The sequence below is a fragment of the Pundamilia nyererei genome, unplaced genomic scaffold, assembly GCF_000239375.1.
Source record: "Pundamilia nyererei isolate P.nyererei 1_Seehausen unplaced genomic scaffold, PunNye1.0 scaffold00084, whole genome shotgun sequence".
Taxonomy (NCBI): domain Eukaryota; kingdom Metazoa; phylum Chordata; class Actinopteri; order Cichliformes; family Cichlidae; genus Pundamilia; species Pundamilia nyererei.
In genome coordinates this window covers 915,600-933,748 of record NW_005187485.1, presented here as the reverse complement: position 1 = coordinate 933,748, position 18,149 = coordinate 915,600, and the positions used below count along the sequence as shown (strand labels likewise).

The 18,149-nt window shown below is 41.6% G+C and overlaps 2 protein-coding genes across 5 annotated transcripts; both read right to left on the bottom strand.

Annotated features, from left to right (window-relative positions):
• Nucleotides 1–1,385: 1,385 nt before the first annotated feature.
• colq (collagen-like tail subunit (single strand of homotrimer) of asymmetric acetylcholinesterase) lies at nt 1,386–9,998 on the bottom strand. 4 transcript variants are annotated; one of them, XM_005738452.1, is made up of 17 exons: nt 9,815–9,998; nt 9,185–9,294; nt 8,857–8,964; nt 7,990–8,034; nt 7,809–7,835; nt 6,946–7,017; nt 6,614–6,676; nt 6,502–6,528; nt 6,367–6,411; nt 6,249–6,284; nt 6,045–6,125; nt 5,843–5,939; nt 5,149–5,279; nt 3,878–3,997; nt 3,627–3,768; nt 3,415–3,517; nt 1,386–3,319 (listed from the first exon to the last, which is right to left on the bottom strand). In XM_005738452.1, the coding sequence occupies exons 1-17, from the start codon at nt 9,909–9,911 to the stop codon at nt 3,250–3,252; spliced, it is 1,374 nt and encodes a 457-aa protein (XP_005738509.1). In that variant the 5' UTR covers nt 9,912–9,998; the 3' UTR covers nt 1,386–3,249. The 4 variants fall into 4 exon arrangements, with proteins under 4 accessions (XP_005738509.1, XP_005738510.1, XP_005738511.1 ...); XM_005738453.1 differs by having other exon boundaries at nt 3,627–3,753; XM_005738454.1 differs by lacking the exon at nt 7,809–7,835.
• Nucleotides 9,999–11,202: 1,204 nt separating this feature from the next.
• Nucleotides 11,203–17,700, bottom strand: hacl1 (2-hydroxyacyl-CoA lyase 1). Its single transcript, XM_005738450.1, has 17 exons — nt 17,475–17,700; nt 17,152–17,256; nt 17,022–17,062; nt 16,849–16,929; nt 16,702–16,774; nt 16,550–16,627; nt 16,334–16,428; nt 16,112–16,224; nt 15,897–16,032; nt 14,950–15,055; nt 14,693–14,776; nt 13,616–13,717; nt 13,291–13,445; nt 13,009–13,167; nt 12,814–12,921; nt 12,517–12,703; nt 11,203–11,396 (listed from the first exon to the last, which is right to left on the bottom strand). The coding sequence occupies exons 1-17, from the start codon at nt 17,523–17,525 to the stop codon at nt 11,364–11,366; spliced, it is 1,707 nt and encodes a 568-aa protein (XP_005738507.1). The 5' UTR covers nt 17,526–17,700; the 3' UTR covers nt 11,203–11,363.
• Between the last annotated feature and the right edge of the window lie 449 nt (nt 17,701–18,149).

Sequence of the window (18,149 nt, the reverse complement as noted above, 5' to 3'; positions counted from 1 at the left end):
TTTTATTGCTTTTTTATTGTTGTAATTTTAATATGTTTGTCTGGAGCAGGTCTCTTGGAAGTGAGACACTCAGTCTCAAAGGCTAAATTTAAAAAAAATCTTTTGGGGTGTTTGGCATAAAAGGAGATTCTCATCACTGATGTACAGCTGGTAAATCTGCAGCAACTCAGTGATGCTATTATCAATTTTGACCAAAAGATTTTGGTCAAATTTTTGAAGGCAAAATAAATTCCAACCCAGTGTTTTCAATATGTGCCTAACACAGTGACTGTTGAGTGCAAATAAGAAACAGATAGTAAATAGTTTGTTGTCACAGTTGTTGTGCCAATCTTAAATAATACTTCTGTATATCATTTTCTGTTTCAAGTGATTATTTTGCATGTGCATTAATTAGCACCACTGCACCCAGGATACCAGCAGTTCTTATCTATAGGTCAGGGATTTTCACTTGGCTTAGGTGAAGCAGTTGGGTCTCTGCCAGCTTCCTGTCCTGTGGTTTCCTTTGCATCGCCCCATGTACCACAGCTGTAATGCTACACCAGTCAATCTACACTAAAATAACCTTGTAGTGGAAAAAAAAGAGTGTCATTTTTCCATAGGTATCATTTTAATACCTATGTGAGCTGAACGTAGACCAAGCTTGCTATAAGTTACACTGCATGAATAAGTTAGTAAAATGCATGGGATACAGCTCATAAGTTAATTTGACCTTACTTCACAAATGGTAAACTTCACTTGAGGGATTCTTCTGTGACCACAGCTCATCTTTTCATTACAGAGCCAGTAAAATCAGGTCAGCCCTTGAATTTCAGTGACATTTAGTGCCACACTGGGACATTTGTTTGACAAATGTGATTGCCCCGGTCAGGGCACTGCACATGATGGCATAAATACACCAAGGTAAGGTTTTACTCTGGCATCTCGGTAGACAAATTGCCCTGATGTGATTTAGAAGAGGAATACAGCATGCTAATACAGTTATATGGTCTCATCCTGCTTCAAACATCTTGGTTGCAACAGTGGCCGGCTGGTCTGTCCCCAACCTGTATCACTGTGCCTCATCTCCAGGCACAGATTCAGCTCTGAAAGGCTTCATTAAGATGGAATAAAAAGCCGAAAAACCCATTGCCACGTCTGAGAAACAGCAAGAGTTCACTGTGTGGTCTGCTTTGCATTTAGACTAACGCAGCACTCAGCAAACGGCTGACTGCTGCGATACTTTGATGTCCCCCTTACTTTTTTGTCTGAGTGTTGTATCCTAAGAGAACATCAATAGCCTCTCCATCAATGCCAGTTAGGTTTGGGTTTTTTGTGTGTGTGCTTTTTTTCCAATAACAGCAGACATGACAAACCGCTAACCAAGGTTTAAGTTTAAATAAAGAGAGTGACTTAAATATCACTTTTATTTGATCGTTTTTTAAATAGTTCACAACTACTGTAAAAATCATATCAGAGTATTAAAACAAAATGAACTACCCCAGTCACAATGCTTGCTACGCTTCATAAAGCCTTACAGCACGTCACCACATGCACGTTTCAGCATTGCTGTACATAGGCAGTCTAAGATAGAACACAGCAGCACAGGCCACAGACACGACACTCAACATAGTTTCCAGAACGGTACTCGAGCTTTGTGCATGGCACAGTTCATAACTTTAAGGTTTGTCATTCATACAGTGCTTTGCTTCTCTCTGAACAGAGCAAGACTGACAGTTCTTAAGACACCTGCTATGCTGATGAATGCAATGATGATTTACAAAACGGTATTTGACAAAGGTGAAGCATTAGCAGAGTTTCACAAGCATGCGGACACAATATATTAACAGTCTTCATCTTTTGATTGCTTTTGTAGGCTTTATAGACCTGACTACATCTAGGTATGTCTGAGAAAAGGTCTCCCTTGGCACCGCGACTCAAAGAGTAGCTTATGGAAAATGTCAGCTTATATCAGCACAGTCATTTTCAGCATTTGTGCCCAACACACAGCGGACTACACCTACACTGTTAAGTTTACTGTTGCTGTATATACTGTAAGACAGAAAGACTGGATAAAGAGGTATCAGAGTATTTACAGTAATGATCAGAAAACTGACTGCGATATGAGTTCCTCTCCCTCCCCCCTTTAGCAGCTACAGACTAGTCCAGCCCTTCCCGTGCACCGAGAAAATTAAGGACATAACAGTTTCAAGCCTTCGTGTACAGTATATTTCATTTCTCACTGCAGCACAGGAGGGGAAACTGAATCCTGCAGTACTGCGCATTGTTGATGCGTTAAAGCTTTTGCTTGAGTTGCCTCAGTGTACAGTCACTGCCGCGTAATTTATAAAGAGCAGTAGAGGATACCTGTAAAAGGTGCTTTGTTTGTTGAGCTACATTACCTGTTAGCTAGTTCCTGAGAAGATTTGGGGATTTATTGAAACCTTGTCCAGACTAAATGTCCCTGTCAGTACAGTACCACCACAAGCTAACAAAGCTGGGTCAACTTCTAGGCTTCAAGCCTCCTGGAGTAACAGTCTCACTCAAAGATTACAAGTGCATAACTCGCTATATATACAGTATGTAGTGCACTAACCACCTCTATCTCCATCCCTACCTTTGTATCTCGACGTGGTAGTGAGAGGACACAGTACGAAAGTTGTTTTGACAGTAATAAGTAAACTGATAGGTTACATGCTTTGATAGTGACAGCTGCTGTCGTGGTTTTAGTAATCCCAGATACATGCAAATGCTGTGCACTGTCATTCACACTGCAGTAGAATACCTCGGGCCATCGCTCTGGATGTCCTACTGCTTGTTATTCTCAACAGTAACTGGGTCAAGATTAATATGCCTCTGTTCCAGCTACTGCTTCTCTGCAACATCGTCCACTGGTACGCGATTGAGGCTCTCAACTGTTGCGTTGAAAGGCTGGTTCGGGTCCAGTTGGGCATGTTGAGGAAGCCAGTCCAAATCCTTCTCGTTAAGACAGCGTGCAGTCTTCCTTTGCATTTCCAGTGTGCGGATTTTCACCTTCAAAGACTCAAGCTATAACCTCCGGGATATGTGGCATCTCAGCAGCAACACAGATGAGTTTTATGTATGTTTGTATATTTCTAGGTTTTGTTCTTTCTTTCATAACAGAATCACTGGCAGCCTCCGTGTTTTTGCTTGGAGCATTGTTGTCTTTTCTTTTTTTCTTTTCTTTTTTTTACATGTTAAGTCCCAAGCAAATAACACACAGAGGAGCCACAGCACTGTCCAGACAACTCCTCAAGTAAAGTACTTGCAGTTTGTTGAGTCAATAGTACAGTATCTTGTGCACTTGAGGTGACCATATGACCTACAAATCATAAGAAAAACGTTTTCAGGGTCAAGTTCATAACCTACATCTTTTCATGCAGTACAAGGTTGTGTACCCAAATGCTGTATGCTTACCCTGGAAGATATGAATTACATGTCTGGTATCCAAAGTCTTTTCCATCACACTCCTCAGCCCCTTCATAGCGGTATCCGTCTCCACAGTAGGCATGTTTACACTCTATGGTAACATGAGACAGCAGGGGCACAGGGGGGGTCATGTTATATGTGCACAGCAAGGTACAGCTAATGAACTATAAAAGGACCGGTAACATAGATGCATGACTTACTGACGCAGCCATCGGTGACAACTCTGTTTTTGTCATCACACTCCTCCCCGGTGGAGATCTGCACTATGCCGTCCCCACAGTAACCTTCATCATCGGGGGCATTTTCCATGGACTGGTAGGGCGTGATCTGGAATGGAAAGGTCTTTTGCAGAATTTAAAAAATGTGAACATAAAAGGAAAAGGCTGTTTGAAAGTCAATATCTATTGTTTTTTTTAAGGACACATTGCATTGTTGCTACATGCATTTATACCTGGATTGGCAGCCAGCCATCAATGTCTTTGAAATAGAGAGATCTCTGGTCTTTACGGAATGCAAGAGCGTTATCTGTGCGGAGGCGCTCCAGTTCCTCCTCATTGCTCACCACAAATATCTAAATAAAAGGCAAAATAATAGGGTTCCGTGCATTTTAGCACTTTATGAAATAACATTGAAGACCATCATTTGTCATCCCAGCTGGTAACATTTGTCTGCAAGCATTATCTATCTCTCCTGTAAGTGTACTTTAACCTTCCTTTTATCTTTCAAGCTTATTTATTTCCAGTTGTGGTCTAAAGTTTAATAGATTTATCACAGGCATGATGCTTTTAATGATATCTTTGAAGTGTTCTTTTTCTGGATTGGAATGATTGTACAAAATCTTTTTTTTTTTTAATTTTTGTATTTTGTATTTTCTCTAATCCACTCACAGCCAAAAGTATAAATAAAGGTCAAATATATACTTCTAACTTGATCCCTAACTTCTCGTTAGTTATCATGATTGACCTTAAAAAGGAGTTTCTCTTCACTGTCTTTGTTTTATAGCAATCATTGGATTGACCAATACTTGGAACAATAGGAAAATCCAAGGAATTCTGTGAAGGTCTTAGAAGGAGACTTTTAGATTTATACAAGTTAGGAGGGTCTCTTGAAGCCATTTTTAAACCACTGCAGATTTTAAGATTATCAGTTCAAACAACTTATTTGAATGTGTCACTTCTTTGTCCAAGAAAAACCAAATGTCATCTGCAAAAGCGTTTTATGGTCAGATCAGATAAAGATTGAGCTATTTGGCAAGAATACCAAGACATATGTTTGGAGGAGTAAAGGTGAGGCTTTCAAAACTAAAAATACTGTACAGGCTGTCAAGCATGGTGGTGGTAGCATCATTCTGCAGGGCTGTTTTACTGCCAGTGGTACCGGTAAATTGCACAAAGTGGATGAAGTTTTTTTTTTTTTTAGCTCAAATCAAGAGCTGAAACAGCCTTCCTAAAGCCATTAAAGGTCTATGTTGTACAATCACTCCACCCTGGAAAAAGAGGACGGCACTGCCGTCATTTAATGCACTTCCAGAAAGCATTCGTTTGCAAAAGGTCAGTTATTAAAAAGCTACAATTACCATGGCATCGATGCCTATGATGAGCTGATGTAAACTTCTGACCACAACTGTATTACCCTTTGAAACTCTTTACATTTTAATTTGGTGGATTTTTCACTGATTTCACAGATGATTCTATATTTGACTGCAAACCACTCATCTCTCACCGCTGGCACTTTGAGATAATTTCCTGTAGAGGCATAATTTTCAAATGGAGGACTACTCAAAGAGCTGCAGCTACACTTTCCAGGAGGCCCTGGTGGACCGCGCGCACCCTTTGCTCCAACCATGTAGACTCCTGCATATACAGGAAGAGGGGGAGAAAAAAAGGAAGGATAAACAAACAGTGGGTCTATATTTAGTCCAAAGTGACAGAATATAGCAGCATTAATGAGTTGTGTACAGCCTACACAAGCTGATATAAATACCTCATGTCAGTCTAGCGTCTTTGATTTATCAATCAAGAAGCAAACACAATCAGGATAATTCATACAGGAACTTGATCAAGATAACAAATGTCATCTTGATGATGTGCTGACATAATATTTGTAAAACTGTAGGCTTGCCATCTGTCAATCCATTTTAGCCACATGATGTCATGCTGAGAGAATCCTGTTTCAGCTCGGGGGGATTCGATTTCTCCGGTGCTAAATAAGACTACTGGTGTTACCTCGTACACAGTTTCAAAGTGGGCTTCCTTTACTCACCGGGCTGCGAGCTTTCCCTTCTCACTTTCAGCACAAGTTTTCACGCGCTCACAACGGAAAAAAACACACGACCATCCACAAACTAAATCTCTCCAGCAAACACTTAATTATGACCACAGTTTTCAAGAGTTTTAAATCTACTTTGGGATTTCACCTGTTGCAGGTGGACCAGGAGGGCCGGGGTGGCCTGGAGGTCCCTGCGGGCCTGCTGGCCCTATAGGGCCAACGCTTCCTGTGTCTCCTTTCAGTCCCTTAAATTCAAAACAGTGCAGGGTCATTTCCTTACACCACATGTCAAAAAGTACAACTGTCTTGCTATCACTACTGTAAAACAGTGCAACCCACAAACTCCTCACCTGCTTGCCTCTCTTCCCCGGTCGGCCAGTGGGTCCTCTGTTTCCTGAGGTTCCAGGTTCTCCTTTTGGACCCATTTCACCCTCAATAACAGAAAAAAAAAATCTATATCAGAAAAATTCTGAATTCAAATACATGAATTTAATTGGTTAGCTGGTTAACACTGTAAGGCAGAACCCTTACTGGCGTGAATGAGGATTACTCACTTTTTGTCCAAGCATTCCTGGGAAACCCATTGCACCCTGTGAGTGAGGAAGAGTACGTAACATGAATTCAGAATTCTTACAAAGTGTATGTACAATTTTCCTGATACACTCTCCCCACCTTGTCTCCTTTCATCCCATTCTCGCCACGGTCACCTCGGGAACCCTGACAGAGCAGATTACATTCATTTAGTTTACTGTCAAAGTAGTTAATCAATAAATCCTACGGTATTTACAGCTGAATGGTGCCACTTACCTTTTCCCCTTTATACCCAGGTAAGCCCTAGGATTAAAGATTTATAACAAGCATGAAACACGATGAAACAAAACTCACTAAAGATCACTAAACAGCATATGTAAAATTTTACCCTCGGCCCAATTGGTCCTCTGGATCCAGGCAAACCCATCAGGCCCGGGTCACCTTTCTCCCCCTGACACAAAGGCAAACATGAATGACCTGAATGAGCTTTTGTCTTTAAAATAAGAAATGTCATATGCGGACATTGAACGTTAAAGGTTCTTTTATTACGTTTACAGTAAAGCGTTCACCAAAGGAAAGGCTGTTTGCATGTTACATAACTGGTAATGCAGGGTTTTAGTTTATTTGACTGCAAATCAGACTTGTGTAATAAACCATTCTGGTTCTTATTGGTCTCATATATTGACATATTTTATAAGATCTACATTATGACTTACTCACTTTGGCCCCACTTGGTCCTGACCATCCTGTTGGTCCTCTTTTCCCAGGAAGTCCAGGAGGGCCTGTCCGACCCTGACAGGAGACATAACTGTTTTTTAAGTTAATGAAATCAGAGCCTTTTATGCCTGTTTGAACATATATATATATACCTATATATATATATATATATATATGTCTGAATGAATTATTTGCTGCATTAGCTGACGGCCAGCTCACTACAGCATTTTTCAGACGCTGCTGCACATGTAGGGGGAGAATGGCTTTAACGAGCCCTGTCACTTTGCTCTCTTTAATTAAATGATGGGCTGTATATAGAACAGGAGTCTGTGCTTGTGGGAAATAAAATGATTAATAACCTGGCTGAAACACTAAGCTAAATTGCTCTGCGGTGCTGCAAAGCTGCTCAGTCAGGCCGCTTGCAAAGTGAAGCTCCCCCATTGGACAGCTTTGATTCATTTAGGAGGACGCTACTCTTCTACCTGTGCTCATCACATAGTGTGTCCCGAGCTTTCAATAAAGCTTTATGTTAGGAGAAGGAGGACCGTCGGACAGGCTAGCCTGATGCGGAATGTTGATAGGGAAGCAATATGCTCCGCTTCGGTGAGAGAAACAGACTGAGAGCATGTAAAGTCCCTCAGCCACAAAAACAGCCTGTCTCAGCAGCCCTGCACCCATTTGCCTCCTGTCAGTGTGTCTGTTCTGCCTCTTGTCAAGGTTGTATATCCTCACAATTTCGGGATGTACACAAGCAGGCACTGGCAGCACTGTGACTTACAGCGAGCGAGCAGGCGGAGGCATTGTATCTCATTTTTTGAGTAAATCCACTTAGCAAAGAACATGGAGTGATTAATGGAGACTCTCACCTTTTGACCAGGTCTTCCTATTTCTCCCTGACAACAGGATGTGGAGGAGGGGACAAGGACGGCAGTCATTTAATGCACTTCCAGAAAGCATTTGTGTGCAAAAGGTCAGTTGCACTTTAGCTTATTAGAATAATAAGCAGACAGTCTAGTTTTATCTAATTTCGATAAGTACACTCCTTACCTTTTCTCCTTTAGGCCCTGCTATCCCAGGTAATCCAGGGGGACCCTAATGAACATAAAAAGAAAACATTAGATTTGTGCTATATGCTCCTAAATCACAGAGATAGCCATCTAAATTCATTTTATTGTCCACAGCATCCCACCACAGATCTGTTCTGTTTCTGGAAGCCGCAGTTTCAATTAGCTAAAGGCTGAGTGGCCACTATTGATTTAAAAGCTGCCTTGTGGGCCTCCTTTGATAAAGAGAAATGCTGCTGCGGTTGGACCTCTGATGAGCAACCGCAGCAAAAGCTTTAACAATCAGTTGGTAAATCTGCTTTCACTTATGAAATGCTGGAACACAGTGGAGAACAGTGGAGCAGGTTGGGTTATGAGGGCCTTTTGAACCGAAAGGTCTTTGCATCTTTCAATCACTAGAGAACACAAACACCTGGACACAAGCATGTTTTGGTGAGCCCTGGAATTTACGCGACCCAGTGCTCGTTTCCAAGCAGACAGCTCTTCAGACAGTTTCTGAGAATGATGTGTGGGACACTGGCAGCCGGTGGAAAAAGGCTATTTGTGTCTCAGCTAAAAGTGGAGCGTTAATGGGTTGCTGTGTTGCATGGGCCAGAGAAATCCCCATCTCCTGCTATACAGGAACTATCAAGTTGGAGAAGACATGCGGCTAATATGTAGTTGGGGTACTAATTTTTAACACTTTAAAACTACGTAGACTCCAACATGAAACAGAGACTGACGCTTTAGTTATAGTGGTGATGAATCCTGTTACATTATGAGAGATTTATTGGAAGAGTCCAATAACAGTGGCACAGTTCCAGATACAAAAGGATAGCCATGATGTTTTAGGAATAGCCTGGTTTCCTACCTGAGGTCCTGGGGGGCCAGGAGGCCCCGGAGGGCCTGCTGGGCAAGAAGAAACTTTATTGTTATTGTCCACATCAGACTCGCGACCACCACGGGAATTTCCATCACTCTGTAAAATATAAATAAAGATGCAATTCGATGATTTCTTCGGTCTTGACAACATTTGCAAGAGCAGGTTTGATGATATTCATTCAGTTGTTGACATTAAATTCGAGAGACTCTTGACCAGGGGTCAAAAGGCTGTAAGAAATGTGGTGTTTTTGGATATAAATCAAGGACATGTCAACAGTTAGAGATTCACAATAGAAAGTCACATGACTTTGACTCACATGAGGGTAGAGGCGCCAAAGTGAAGGGGGTGGAGGAAACAGCGGTGGTGGAGGCGGACTCACTAAACAGCATGGGTTGAACCTCTTCTGCTGATCCGGTGATCTGAGAGCTGCGCAAGGTGGGCATGCAGTCACAAATTAAACAGGGTATCAAAGGTATATGAAGCCAGGAAGTTTTTTTTGTGTGTTGTTTTAACTTCTGCACCCGCGCTAATGAATGTGAAATGAGAAAAACTTCATTTACGACAAATTAAGGCGGGACAGATCAAAAATTTGACAAACTGAAGCAATTACAGCATGCTGGAGCAGCACAAGCAACAGAGAAACAGGTGCAAACTATCAAATCATGACACCCATCCAGCAGAATTCCTAGCACTGGACGGATATGAAGCCCATGTGCCTCTCACTGAAGAGCCAAAGCTGTTCTCGCTATTTATAGAGGCCTTTCCAACCTACCTCATGGACAACAAGAAAATAAAAACAAGGGTATTATCATGAGTGCCACGTGAATCTCAAATTGAGACTTTCAGAATCCGTGCTTTTGCAGCTCAAATCCACCAGCTCCTGTGCACGCACAGTACTGTACAGTACAGTATACAGTGTTCAAGCTCAGGATTAAAACGCTCTTACCTGCTGGGAATGAATCAAAGTTGTCCAGAAAAGAAGGCTGAGCCAGGCCATAACAAAACCACAATGGCAGATACAGTCCAAGTGTTAGAAGAGTCATGCTGCTCCGGATAGTTGCCTGACTTTATTTCTGATCCACAGCAGCTCTCACGCTGTCTTTTTCCACTCCCTCTCTTCTCACTGTCCTCTCTCTCTGCCCCCCTCCCTCTGCGTTCACTCTGCTGTGTCTCCTTTACGCCCTCAGAAGAGGGTACGCTGACCAATACCCATTAAATCTTTCCTCTGCATCAGTGTGCACTAAAATTACAGGAGACAGCCTGCCAGCTGCTCCTGGTGCCAATATTAGATCTCTACTACTGCAGTGGGGGGCTTTTGTTATTGTCTCTCTTCAGGGAAAGTTGTGAGACTCCCTGTGTGCTTTTCTGCAAGACATGCTGAGAGCATTCTGAATGAAGATGTCAATATGTTACAACTTTCTTAGATGTATCAGTCTACAGTCTAATTATGTTTAGATGAATGTGTTTTTTTGTGATGAAGTACACTGTGCATCAAGTTATTTAGTGCGCACTATACTGCTGTGGCAAGTCTTTTACACAATGTCAAGTGTCTGCATTTCCAAAGGACCTAGAAAAACAGACTCCATTACTTCTCAGCAGCACTTTAACCTCCTAGGACCTGGCGTCCACATGTGTGGACATCACATTTTGGGTTATTTAGACTAAAATACTCAATTTTGCTCTACATGGGCCTGATATCCACTTACAAGGACATTATACTGCTACTGTTCTATCAAAATTTTAAACGAATATCCTTATATGTGGCTCTGATTTTTCTTAAAAACAAAAATAAGGTTAAAAAAAAATCTGGTAATTCTTTGTTTTTACATTCATCGGGCCCTAATATGCCCAAATATCAAAGAGAAATTAAAAATGCATGCTGTGGAAGAGTTCAGGTCCTAGGAGGTTAAGATAAATTATGCTTTTTTCTTTATATAAATTACAAAAAGCAATCATGTCAAGCTTGCAACTTAAGAGATACAAAGCAATGCAATTTTCTATCAAATTATTTTAGCTTGTATTGCTTTTTTGTTGCGCATTTAGGATTTTTCAGACAAGTTGTGGAAAAGGATACAAAACTTATGGAAATTAGAAAAATCCTGTTGATTTCATCTAAAGTTTCCCCATTACTGACAAATCTCTACATTCAACTGTAAACATTAGCTGGTTCATTTGCAAAAAGAAAAAAAAGTTTGTCAAATGCGTTTATTTTCTCCTTTTCTCCAGATTTAATTTTATTACATTTCATTAATGTAGGCAATACTCAACAGGGCAACTCACAGTTGCAGTCCAGATTAAGAGGGGAAAAAAACTGACATAAAGAAACAGCATGCACTCTGTGTGAAATGTTTTATTGTAGTCATATTTTTCATATTATTCACAGTATAGTAATAGCAAAATATTAGATTAATTAATGGAAACAACCAGAAAAACAAAAGCAGTTTGATATTTTCCAGGAGAAAACCGTCACTGCTGTTCTGAAACGCTCTGGAAATCTACAGGTTGGAACGTGTGAGCCAAGGAAACTCCTGCAAACAGACAACACAGTGTTTATATTAGCTATACGGTGTAATAAGATCTAGAGGAATATTGTACTGTAATGGAGATCTAAGCAGTAAAACAGAGGTTTTTCCAGGTAATAAAAATTAACTAAAAGTTTTCTTCAAATTTTCAAAACTAAATCTTGTCAGCTTCAAGTCTGACAGGAATGAATTAAAGTTGGGTGTCGAAAGGTAAAGGCGCAACACTAAAAGTCAGGGACAAGTCTTTCTGCTGGCACAGCCGTGGAGCTCAGCGCTGTGGATACATTACTCAATACAACCTTCAACCGTGTCTGCAAAAGGTTGCGTGGATACGTTCAACATAAACACGGAGGGCCTTGCTTTCTAATTATGGGAGCCCTGAAATAGAAAGGTCAGGTTGGTGTTAGGTGGAGGGATTGTGAGTGGAATACAACAGTTCTGGTGCACCTGGAGCAGGAGGATTACGGCTCAGCGAGGCATGTTGGTAACATAGCCCTCAAAGGATGAGGAAGAGTCAAGTAAACATGAAGCTGTTTATTGCATGCAAAGCAGAGACCAAAGAAACACTGGATTAAATCAGGCTTGGCTTTACTGCTGTGTCTGCCGGTGTCACTCAGTCTCTTTATGCCTTCTGTGGTGCATCAGGACCAAATACTAAAAACATTCTGTGATCTGATTTGCAGCCTTTTGTCATATAGTACCGCTTATAGTCTGCAAGGACTCAGGGCTGCAAGGGTGTAAAACATGCTATGAGATGAGATTTCTGATATGAGTGATATATGTCAAGTCTTTATTCCAGACTGTGTTAACATGTTCGGACCGCCTTAGACCCTCCATGTTTCTCCAGTGTACGGCAAACGCTCCACAGCGCAGAAGTCCAGATATTTGATAGAGCCACAGAGATGCTCTGACTATGGTAGGAGTAGGAGTTGTTATTACAACCGTGACCACAAGGTGGAGCATTATTTTTCTAGAGTTGCCTGTGCATGTAGAGAATTTTACTCCAGGTGCACCTGGGAGACGCTCACCCTCAAGTCTGTCTGGCAGGCAAGACGTGGTTAATGTTGTTGCATACTTTATAAACACGCAGACTCTATAAACATGTGCTCCTAACAGTTGTAGTTACCTGCTGCTTCCTGTCTGAGGAAGGGTCAATGAGCACATTGATGAGACTTGGTCTCTCCCAGTCACTCAGGCTAAGCTGTAAGGCACTGCGCAGCTCCTCCACCGTCCTCACCAGCAACCCTCGACCTCCGAACGCCTTCATCACCTCATCATAGCGAGCGTCAGGTAGAAGGGACACGGGAGGGGCCCTACAGTGTGACGATGTAAGACAACTTTTGCTACGTCATAGCATAAGGCATCAATAAAAACTATCAGTGAATTCACTTTATGATCATTTTCTCAAAAGTATCTCACTCACACAGAGGTCAGCTCTCCCATTTGTTTCATTGCTTTCCATGTTTCAGAATCTACTCCGCTGTAAATGCCGTTATTATTGACCACAATAACAACTACGGGTAGGCTATACCTGATTTACAAAACACAAAGAGAAGAATGTGAAGTCAATAGACGGTTAAACTGCAAATACTGAATAGAAACACTGGACTCAGTTCACCTGCACATGGTCTCAACCTCCATACCAGAAAACCCAAAGGCACTGTCTCCCTCCACACAGACGACCCTTCGGCTGGTGTTCTGGCTCGCCTCCACAGCAGCTGCTGCGATAGCAAACCCGAGGCCTACTCCCATTGTTCCAAAAGTGCCTGCATCCAGTCTGAACATCATTAAAATTAGTTTACAGCAATCTAATAGATATACATTAACTCACAGATTAGTCTAAATTGATTTGTTAGCATAAAAAAAACAACAAAAAAGTCAGTGCGCTTGACTGGCTTACCTGTGTCGAGGTAGGTAGTTATTTAACATGGTGCGTCCGATGTCCATTGTGTTTGCACCCTCGCTGACAATGATGCAGTCATGTGGCAGCAGCTGGGAGATGTGATGAAATACTGTGTAGTAGTTCAAGGGCACTGTAGACTGTAGAGCAAGTGCCTATTGGCAAGAAACACAAAAAACAGAGACAACATCTAAATGGATTAAATATATAATTTAATGTCATCGGCAGGCTGATACAGTGTAACCATGCACAGAACAACAATGTAAGCTTTCCATTGGTGGTCCAAATTCTAAGGAAGGATTAGAAGAACTTTGGTGAAACCCACCTTTGATATTTTTGCATTAGCAGCAATCTTGCTCTTTAACGTGCTCCACCACTCAGCGTTAGAGGGGTATTTCCAACCATCTCTACGGACACACAGTAGCAGCTGAAGAAAAAAAAAACAAAAACACTGCTATTACAGTTGAATGTTACTGTACTCGTGTCACTGATATAGAGAATATAGTCGAGCTAAAAATACAGCACAAGACGTTTCAAAGAAATCATCTGGTCCTTACCTGGTCTTAAAATTTGGTAGATGCAACCTCAGAGGAAGAACAACCCCATGACATTTAACACAATGTAATCGTAATAAAATGCAAAAGCAGTCTTGTGAATGTCCTCACTGTTTCCATAGGAACTGAGAGAGAACGTAGAAGCCAGGTGCTGCTAATCAAATGCATTTGATTAACTGATCATCAGCAAGTGGTCGTGTGTGAACACAATGCCGAGGAGGAAAGACAACACCGATCTCAGCAAATGTTGCTGTCCATTAATCTGGGAATGATTATAAGGCCATTTGCAAACAATTTCAAGTCCATCATCGTACTGTGAGGAAAATTATTCACAAGTGGAAATCTTATTAACAAATTCACCCCAAGGTCAGACCATGCAGCGCTCAGAGAAACTGCAAAAAACCCAAGAAGTACATCTCAGGCCTCAATTAACATATATTAACAATTCAAACTTCTCTGTATATGAAATACGCTTTGTTTTTGCCATGACTGGGATCCATTTTGCTTTTTACAGACATATTTTTTGGCGCATATTTCAGTCTGAAAATTCAGTGAGCGGAGCAAAGAAAATATAAAAACAAACAAAAAACTCTGAACAAAAGTGTTCAGACCTCAGTGTCGTCAGGCTTAAAAACCAATGATTAAAGAAGCCATTAAGAGCTGCACAAGTACAACCAGATCTTATGCTATAGTGAATTATCTATGAGAGAAAAACATAGTTCTACACAGGTTCTTACCATTAGCGCAAATGTTGATGGAGCAGGTTTGCTTTTGATTCCTAAATTAACGTTATGGGAAAGACATCAAAGAGAAAGATGAGCCAATGGGCTGAGTTGCTGAAAATGTACCTGAGTGGCAACAGCACTGATATCTCCAAGGAGAGCAACAGCTGGCCTCACGTTATTGCCCATCTCCTCAGCACAAAGGTCAACCTGCAAACAGATCACAGTGGGGTTATATCATTACAGCTTTTGCAGCACCAGATTTGGCAAAACTAACTCTCTCATGACAAGGCAAAAGATTAACAACCAAATAGACTACTAGCTTTAAACCAGATCTTTTAATGCTGATTTTTCTCAAACCATAAACTCGGTCATTTACATACCTGAATGATCTTAACATTAGGGTTAAATCTAGGCGAAAGACCAAAATGGAGCATCCAATTTAGCCTGGCTCCAAACAGAAGTATGACATCAGCCTGGAGAAGAGCTCTGGGTAACAAGGAAAAAAATACATAAAAAACAAACAGCAGAAGAGGTCAAACAATGGATTCTCATTAAACAAGACTAAAAATTTTAGATCCTGACTAGTTAGAAGATGCAGAATTTAGGAGCCAGATAGATGACCATGACACAAATGTTTGTTTGCCATCTAAACATGTACTGTCAACTATTCTTGGCCTAAAAAATCTAGAAATAGAAACTTCATGCCACTTCTCCCTTAGGCAGAATGTTTTTCGATCCTAATAATGCATATAGAAGGTGAATTTTGTCTTCTAGCTAAAAACACATTCAAAATAGGAGCTGCACTCAAAACACATCCGTCTGTCTGGATGTTAGACTGTTTTCGTTTTTTGAAAAATCTGACCATCGCTTTTAAAAAACAAGTACTTTTATAAGTGTATTATTATACACTTACCTAACACTTCATTAGGTACACCAGTTCAACTGCACATTAATACCTAACCAGCCAATCAGTTGGCAGCAGCTCAATACATCAATACAATCACCAAAATTGTAAAAATGTTGCCCGGTCTGATGAGTCTGGATTTCTGCTGCAACATTCAGATGGCAGGGTCAGATTTTGGCACACACAGCACAAAGGCATCAATCCATGCAGCCTTGTTTCAACTGTTAATATCAACTGAGCATTGATTAAACCCCAAAGCCTGCATGGGTATTTCTGAGCATGTCTATGCCTTCTACTTCAGGAAGATTAAAACACACTAAAGTTACAGAGTTCTGCTGGACTACTCTATTAAGGAGAAGCTCTACAGATTGTTACAACTTTGTCTGGTTACTACCAGGTGTGATTGTGCAGTGTGAGGCTTACCTTGAGCGTGCAGCAGCTACACAGTTGGCATGGTCATCAGGAAGAACCCCTTTTCCCATCGGGGTGGGCAGGAAGGGAAGGCCACTCATTTCAATAAGCTCCCTCAGCACAGCCTCTGCTCTGCCGTAGGCTGCTCCTATTGGCGGAAAAACACAGGTTGGTTAGGCTTAGTTAATTTGAAAAGAGGTGGCAATTGCTTCTTTTGTTTCAGTTACCTTTGCCGATGATGACCAAGGGTGTCTTGGCTGCTTTTAAGACAGATATGGCTTCTGTCACTGAACCCTGGTCAGCCAAACTCACTGGTGGAGGCGGACAGCAGGACACCTCTCTGAGCGAGAGACACACTTCTCTGAGAGTCTATACACCTGATGTTTAACGAGTGATACTGTGCATAAAAATGTATTTATTTATTTTTAAATCCAAGAATGACAACAAACCTAACTTTGCTCCTCTCCACTTTAGCATTAACCATGTCGCCTGCAATATCCACATAACAAGCACCTGGACGCCCATAGATGCTTGTGCGGACCGCCTGTGACCAACCAAATACCAGAAAACTTTACACAGACGTGATGAAAATAATCATCATCATCCAGATCTGTTCGATACATTAAAAGAACAAAACAGACAGTGTGAGGGCATTGTTATACAACCTTCTCTATCACTGAGGGGATGGCTTCTAGACTGCTGGGTCTCGCTGAAAACTTGCTGTACAGGCGGCATGCTTCCACCTGGCAACATGGAGAAACAGAATGAGCGTAGAGAAGCGGTGTCAGGCAAAAATCCACATCGAGACACGTGTTACCTGAGGAAACTCCTGAAAGGCTCCTGCAGTTTCCTGATTTCGATCCGAAGACCCTCCGATAACAACCACCGGCCTGTGCAAAGCCAGCATCACTTCATAAACACCTTGTTAGTTGTACAGTACACAGCAGTGGTTATGGAGTCATACCAGCAGTTCATGTTGGCATTGGCCATTCCACCCAGGGCATGGATGAGCCCAGGTCCAGAAACCACAAGACAGGCCCCTGGTCTGGATTCAGATAACCACAGGAAACAGCAACATGTGAATAACAGTGCTGGGCACCAGCTGTTCACCTTATTCGGTACAGAATTAGATTTTACCTCCCAGTAATGTATCCGACGGCAGACGCTGCATAGCACGCCTGTTATGCGACAGAAATTATTTGATGTCAGCATGGCAGTGCGATGCTTTTGTTAGGGATTACTAAGGTTGTACAAAACAATGAGTTACCGCTTGCTCGTTGCGCATTCCTACGTATCTGATTCCTGCAGCCTGAGCAGCCATGGCCACTTCGATAATCGGAACTCCAACTATCCCAAACATGTAGTCCACTTTCTGCAGGGAGATTGGTTGAACGTTGGATTGAACAAGTTTTGTAAAAAAGTAGCATTATTAATAAGAGGGGGAAATGCTTTTATGAAAAGTTTAGTGATCCTGACCGCACCGCACTTGGACTTTGACACATTGCTCAACAGTTACATCTGAGCAAAGACACAAACAGGGAGAATATTTCTGTTGGAGTGCCACATGTTTGCAGACGACGTCATTCCTACCTGAGCCTTTAGAGACTCAGCGATGAGCTGAGCTCCTGTCACTTCGTCCATGGCCGTGAGGAGACAGCAGGCAGCGCAATGTCAAACCTCACTGTCACAAACCACAAGGTGAGGCTGGACTGCAACTTGAGTAAGTTTGCATCAGAGCCCTTGAGCAAAGGTCTCTGCTTGGTTTGTTTTTGGACCTGCATCCGCCCCCTTACTTCCACTTCCGAGTTACGAGCCAATCACGGGAGCCAATGCGTGTGACCTCACGTCCTACCGAGAAGTGCAAAAATAAATTCAGTTGTGTAGACTAGATACTATATTTTATTTAGTTATTTCTAATAAATATTAGAATCTAGAGTTTAAGCATTGACCTTGTAGTCGGTCTTTGGTTTAATGCATCATTTTAAATAAATTAATAAATATGGATGGAACAGAATCATGCAGCTCTTTTCATTGGCTGTCAGTAACATTTCTACACCATAAAAACAGCAGTTGTATGATTTCCATATTTGTATGACAGAATAAAAAACAAAAGTATAACTAATAATAATTGAATGATGGTACACCAACAGGCCCCTGAACTGCTCACTGCCTCATCAGAAATAGTCTCAGTGGAAAGATGGCTGTCAAAAAGTCATTCTTAAAAGTGAGAAACAGTAAGAATATACTGCGGTATGCCAAATTACA

Coding starts and splice junctions, on each gene's coding strand:
- colq (XM_005738452.1), bottom strand. CDS start 9,911: ATGACTCTTCTAACACTTGGACTGTATCTGCCATTGTGGTTTTGTTAT. Junction 6,412..6,501: donor CTGGGTATAAAGGGGAAAAG/GTAAGTGGCACC, acceptor CTGCTCTGTCAG/GGTTCCCGAGGTGACCGTGG. Junction 5,280..5,842: donor TCCTGGTCCACCTGCAACAG/GTGAAATCCCAA, acceptor CTGTATATGCAG/GAGTCTACATGGTTGGAGCA.
- hacl1 (XM_005738450.1), bottom strand. CDS start 17,525: ATGGACGAAGTGACAGGAGCTCAGCTCATCGCTGAGTCTCTAAAGGCT. Junction 17,257..17,474: donor CTGAGTCTCTAAAGGCTCAG/GTAGGAATGACG, acceptor ATCTCCCTGCAG/AAAGTGGACTACATGTTTGG. Junction 13,446..13,615: donor CTAATGCAAAAATATCAAAG/GTGGGTTTCACC, acceptor TCTTGCCAATAG/GCACTTGCTCTACAGTCTAC.